We start from the raw sequence: 6204 nt of genomic DNA, 5'->3' as shown, positions 1-6204 counted from the left end.
AAAAATGTTTTGACCTGGGCAGAATAGCCTGTATGAAGTGTTTGGAAAAATATTAAATAATATGTTTCATAGTGAATTAAGATTGTCCCTGAAGATGGCCGAAACGTTGGACATGTAAAAACAATAAAAGTTTTGAGACTATAATTTGGATAATGTTTTGAATTATTTAGTAAAAAATTGCCAGTCTCAAGAAAGAATTTTATGATTATAAATAATGTTAAAGTTTGTTTTCCTTTTATTTGCCTCTAGCCCAAGGAACTGAAATTGCATATGTTCCAACCTAATACATTACACACTGCCTAATCATAATAGAGCAGTTGATTTTAGAGATATAAAGAGATGAAATAATAATGTTCAACAAAATGAATGGGAAGAGTTAGTTATGAGTGAAATCCTCCTTGTTTCTATATAAAGATTTTTTTTATCATATGAATCTTCATGTTCTTGCTACAAACCATTAAAATCCAAATAAATAAAAAACCCAAAATAAATAAGTAGAAAAACAATTTAACTTACCTGATCAGATATTTGAGGCTGTGGCAAGACAAGTTTACTCCTTTTCTTGGCTGGCTCTTGGTTCTGTAGCATCGCAAGAGGCATGTCATTTTCTTTTCTCTGTTTAATTTTCTGTTTGTCTTTTCTACGTTCTCTCTGAAGAAATATAAATTATTTAAATTTTTAACACAGAGATACACTACTTAGTAGGCATGAGATTTTAATGTTTTTTACAATTTCCATATGCATTTTTAGGCTTTCTAGGAATATTTTGTTATGGTCAAAGTACTAAAAATATTTTAGTATAACTTACTTCTTCCTTTTCACTACGAAGTTCTCCATCTAAATTTTGCTGACGAAGCCTGTTGAAATTAGGAGCGTGGGGATCAATAGCTTCATTACTAGTGTCATAAAAACCAGATGCAGGTTTTTTTTCAAATGGAACTTCAGCATTATAATCGATGCCTCTCTTACGTTTATGGCGTGCTGCATACTCAATTCCTGCTGCTCTCAATTCTCGCCTTTTCTAGAGGAAAAAAAAATATAATTATACAAACTAAACAAGGCCATAAAAAGAGTGTCCATAATATTGAGAAGACTAATACCTGTAGAGCTGCTAACCTCCTTGCTTCCTCTAACTGTTTTTCTCTTGCTTTTCTCTTTGCTTTTTTACCCTGCGTGTTAGCTAATCTAGCTCTTGCCTCGGACAACATCTCCAATTCTAATTTTAAGTAACAAAAAATACAAATTCATTTATTTAAGAAAAATAAATCAACAAAAATATTCATAGATTAGAATAATATATACCATCTTCGTCCATATCCTTAGGATCTGGGCGAGCAGGTTTAGTTTCCGGATTGGGGTCTATCTCTCCTGGTTTCAATTTCCTAGGATCATCAGCTCCATCTTCTCCTTCTTCTTTTTTTTGAGCTTGATCCCTGCAAAAGATGTGGTCTCAAATAAAGAAAGTCAAGAGAAAATGTTTACTATTGCTAAATCTTATAATTAAATACAAATGATTTAAACATTTTTTTTAAAAATAAAATTCTTTTTATAAATTTTTTAAAAATATAATTTGTAACTCTACAATATTATGTTTCATCTTCTATTAGTATAAACTAGTATCTACTTAATTTATTGTTATTTCCAAGTTAGTTTATAATTATTTTCTTTTTCTCTGAATTAAGGTTATCTCATTTTTCAATTTCGGTTTGAAATTCAGGTTGAAACGTCGCCACAAATAAATAAGTTTTACTTATTAGTATATCATTAATAACTGCACCCCCGACTATATTTTCCTCACACTGAATACAAAAATTCATTTGAACCAGTGAACTACAGTTTAACACATTTTATTTGCTAATAAATAATTTTATTTATTTATTCTACTAAAATGTAGTCCAGTGGTTGTTGTCAGAGGAGTGAGAAGTTACCCACACATCTACATTCTCTTTCTTTATTCCAAACACACCGCATGTACCCAAAAATAAATTCCAAATACTTCGCACATAAAATAAAAAAACTGGATGAAATTTGTAAGAGTTTTCATATTATAAAATTAAATGCATGTATAATTATATTAAATGTATAAAAAAACTGGATGAAATTTGTAAGTTTTGCATATTACAAAATTAAATTAAATATATAAATTAATACTAATCATTACTACAAATTAGTATTAATCGATGATCATTTTATTTTTTAATAAAATATATCATCTTTCAATAAATGCAACTGCCTAGATAACAAAATAAATAGCCAGAAACATCAACTAAAGGGGGCACAAAAACTTAGGAACTCGATCATACATATTTTTTTCGTAGCCCAATACAAGTTTACTTTTGCATTGAGTTGGTCTGCATCCTGCGGATATCTTCCAGACCAATACATGTCAAAAGATAATTTCCATCAGTGCCTTCCATGTTACATAGGGGACACTTCGGTGAATCTACGATGCCTATTTGATGGAGGTGTTTTTGGAGCAGAATATGTCTTGTTACTAGGTGAAAACAAGCCACTTCCTCAGCTCGGTTGTAAATATGGTATCTAATATTAATTGAGAATTGAAGTTTTTGGCATCATTAGATTATTTAGAGCTGATTTCATAAATTTATTAAAGACGTTTTAAGAAACTTGTATTCTTGAGTTGGTAACATTGGTATTAAAATATGGTAAGTTACCTCTGGTTCAATGTAAAACATTGCAATCAATTGATATTTTGATATTATAAAACTTTCTTTTCTTCAGTTACCATGTTTCATGACCAACTGCCCCATTTAGTAGAATAGAAACAATTTTTTTCTTATTATTGATGGTTAATATCACTGAAAAGGATTGGACAGCGATAAGACTTTATGAAATCATTGCGTGGAAATCAAATTAAAAGAGTATTTAGGATGATGGGAATGAAGTAAAGATATTTTATAAACCATGCCGATAGTAATTTATTCTATATAAATTCTTTATTTAACTTAAAAATTACTTATTTTGCTCTAAATAAAATAAACCCACTGAATAGTTTTATACTTATTTTTGACTTTATTGAAACTGAAATTTCAAAGATATGAAAGAATTTGTAAATTAAAATAAGACATAAAGGAAAAATGTCCATTCTGTAATTTGTTCCCCTGAACATTTTTGGTAATTCCATTTATTTTTTGTTTTTTATGCTTAATTATAAGCATTCATGCTTAATTCTATTGTGGATACAATAGAACAAAAAAAGCTTTGTTCTAGTACATTAATAATGTCCTTCCAGAATTATAAAAGTGTAAATAAAACATAAAGATTGTTTATGGCCAAGAAACATATTAAAGTAAATAGATAGAGCATTTCGGTAGCCAAAACAATAGTAAAATATAAATAAGTACGTTATTTTATAGGAAAAAATTGTATGAGACGAATGAGTTCCAATGACAATAATTTTAGTTTAATTAATAACGCATAGAGAAATTAATTATAAAGAAATTTTATATTAAGAATACAGTTATCTGAAAAGATTACGGATATGTAGTTAGACTGATCTCCATAAAATAACTAAATAAGCAGTGACTCATTTAAAAAAAAAAAAACCTGAATATAAGTATTTAAATTAATATGATTAATGAGTGACGTGACGCTGTGTACATTCAGGCATGGGTCCCTAAGTGCTTGGTTTGGAATGTTGTTGGGTCGATTCCTACCTGGGTCAGTTAATATTTATTTCTCGGTGGTGCCGAAAAATGAATCTTAACTCCTCCATGTTGGTTAGTTTGCGGTGGCAACTTCCAAGTGGCCTCGCCAGTGGTTGGCAAAACGGAACACTAGGCCCACTTGCCGGACTTCCCCCACCAGTAACCAATATCAATACCAAATGTGATTAATGGCTTCTAATTAAAATTTTGGAGCATATTTATTTTATTATTAATATTATTTTAGTACTGTTCACTAGCATCAAAATTGATTATTTTATGAATATTTAAACAAGAGAAATATTAAATGTTTGTAAGCAATATACACTTCACATGGATCAGAAAAATAATAAATTAACCACTTAATGTATACAGAAAATACTGTATTAAAAGTAATTGATAAAGCTGAATGTAAACAACTTTAAACCAAAAATACTTTATTTTACCAAGAGAAATAATTAAGGTTCATCCAAAAACTATTTTCAAGTAGTTAATACCAACATTCTCTTTGCTTATTCAATTCATAGCCCTATAGTTTCAGTATAATTAAAATATAATGGGGAAATGTTTAAGTAGCATTATAAGAGAATTAGTGATAAGTGGTATCACTTACAGTAAATATTCGTATCTCTCTAAGCATTGGGCTGCGGTACGACCTATAATCGGTGCAATGGTTCGCCATTGTGTAGGCATCAATTTTGCAAGATGCAATAATTTTTCATCTTCTTCTCTACTCCATTCGGTTTTCTTAATGCTTGGATCAAGCCACTCAAACCACCTAGCTTTGCATTGTTTTGCAGATTTTCGGTGTAACAAGGAAGCTATTCGAGACCATTGGTTTTTTCCATATTTCATAACAGCAGCTTTAAGAATTTCATCCTTTAAAAACAGAAAAACATTAATCAATTCAAAATAATCTTTGATTAAAACCAGAAGATAGGATGAAAAAAAATGTTCACTTACCTCAGTGTTTCTCCAGACACCACCTTTTATCATAATTCTCGGCATTTTTAGTTTTTAAGACTGAACTTTCAAATAAATAAAAGGATATAAATAATATAGTTAAGAAAACCTGATCTATGTTAACCTCTTTCCGTAACAACTAACGTTCGATCAGTGTTGCAATAATCTAGGCGAAAATTAAGATTGATTGTTCAGAAATTTGTTTTTTCTAATGATCAAAATGTATAATTTATATTTAAAACTTCAAACTTAACTAAATATTTGAATATTAGTAGCGATACCACATCTAGAGTTTTAGTAGTTGGATTCACTGGCAATTAAAATACGTAGCACTACTTAGAGTATTTTTACTGTTTTATTAATAAAATATTACAGACTTCTGCTTCTCATTTTTTTTTCTTATAACGATACTTTTTTATGCATGTTATTTTAATTTTACAAATGGTTGAAATAAGACTGTAATCATTATCGCCAAAAATGACTAGCCGAAAATGTTTTCTTGCATTGAAGACGAAGCAAGTAGTATATATGGTTTAAAATAAATTTTCTAAATACATTTAATAAGGCAATTACGTGGATGAATAAATAAGAAGAGATAAAAGAAATAATAGTATAATGTTCGCATGAAATGTAATTATTATATTTTTGCCCCCATTGATTGGTCCAGAGAGAGATGCGCCCTCTCCCTTACCTCCTCAGAGCAAAATAACAATTTAATTTTTAGAATAATTTGAAAATATATTTTTTACAAAGCAAAAAAATATTTGTATCATAGTAAAATTAGTAGTTATTTTATATTTTGAAGCTTGTTCCCTTGAATGAAAATACAAATGAATACCTCTGTGGTTTAAATTATATGTACGTAGAAACAATAAGATTCCTATTTTCGTTGACCTTGGCTGCAAAATATTGGGAGATTAAATCAAATATACAGATTGTATTGAGTTTTTTAGATCCCCCGTAAATGCAATGTTAGGTTCTACCTCTTATTTCTTCTGATTTGTATTTACCTCTCAATAAGTATCCGAACCTATATATATGTATATGTCCGATTAATTAATATTATTTTATAATTATGGAGAAATATTTGATAGAAATCTAGTTGATGGGAGAGTGTGGTCAGAAATAAGTATTCTACATTAGCATCGTCTATATTTATTCTTCTGATGTCTAGCGTAAACAGTGTTTAATTTTATCTTTTATCTTATTTATTAGGCCTGAAGATGGTTTACAATGCTAGGCCGGAACGTCGTCATGCATAAAACAGTAAACGTTTTTAAACAAAGTTACTGCGTTTAGTGAATCAAATATGAATGACAATTTTTCAATTTTTCTTAGTACGCATTTCCTTACCAGACGATGGAATAGGAAACTGATATTTTGAATAGTATGGAACCAACTCTGCTGGCGGCCATGCTCTCTTCTGTCCTTAGTACAGCCATGGAGAGGAGTACTATTTGTCCATCACTCAACACATAACTATAAAGTTTTAAATCAATGAGAGTGTTAATTCCTCGGAAACTTTTACTCATTTGAAAGCACAGCATATGGTACCACAGTTCAAGAATCAGGTTTA

The 6204-nt window shown here is 29.5% G+C and overlaps 1 protein-coding gene across 1 annotated transcript in view; it reads right to left on the bottom strand.

The window, feature by feature from the left end:
- Cdc5 (cell division cycle protein 21) overlaps nt 1-4784 on the bottom strand; it is a 13397-nt gene extending 8613 nt beyond the window's left edge. The window contains exons 1-6 of the mRNA XM_014422892.2: nt 4629-4784; nt 4279-4544; nt 1303-1433; nt 1101-1216; nt 809-1021; nt 517-651 (exon numbers count right to left, since the gene is read on the bottom strand). Coding sequence (XP_014278378.1) covers nt 517-651; nt 809-1021; nt 1101-1216; nt 1303-1433; nt 4279-4544; nt 4629-4673 — 906 coding nt within the window. The 5' untranslated portion in view covers nt 4674-4784. The remainder of the gene's footprint in view (nt 1-516; nt 652-808; nt 1022-1100; nt 1217-1302; nt 1434-4278; nt 4545-4628) is intronic.
- Nucleotides 4785-6204: the final 1420 nt, after the last annotated feature.

Source organism: Halyomorpha halys, unplaced genomic scaffold, assembly GCF_000696795.3.
Source record: "Halyomorpha halys isolate HHAL.00 unplaced genomic scaffold, Hhal_1.1 Scaffold392.1, whole genome shotgun sequence".
Classification (NCBI taxonomy): Eukaryota; Metazoa; Arthropoda; class Insecta; order Hemiptera; family Pentatomidae; genus Halyomorpha; species Halyomorpha halys.
This window is presented reverse-complemented; position numbering and strand designations above follow the sequence as displayed.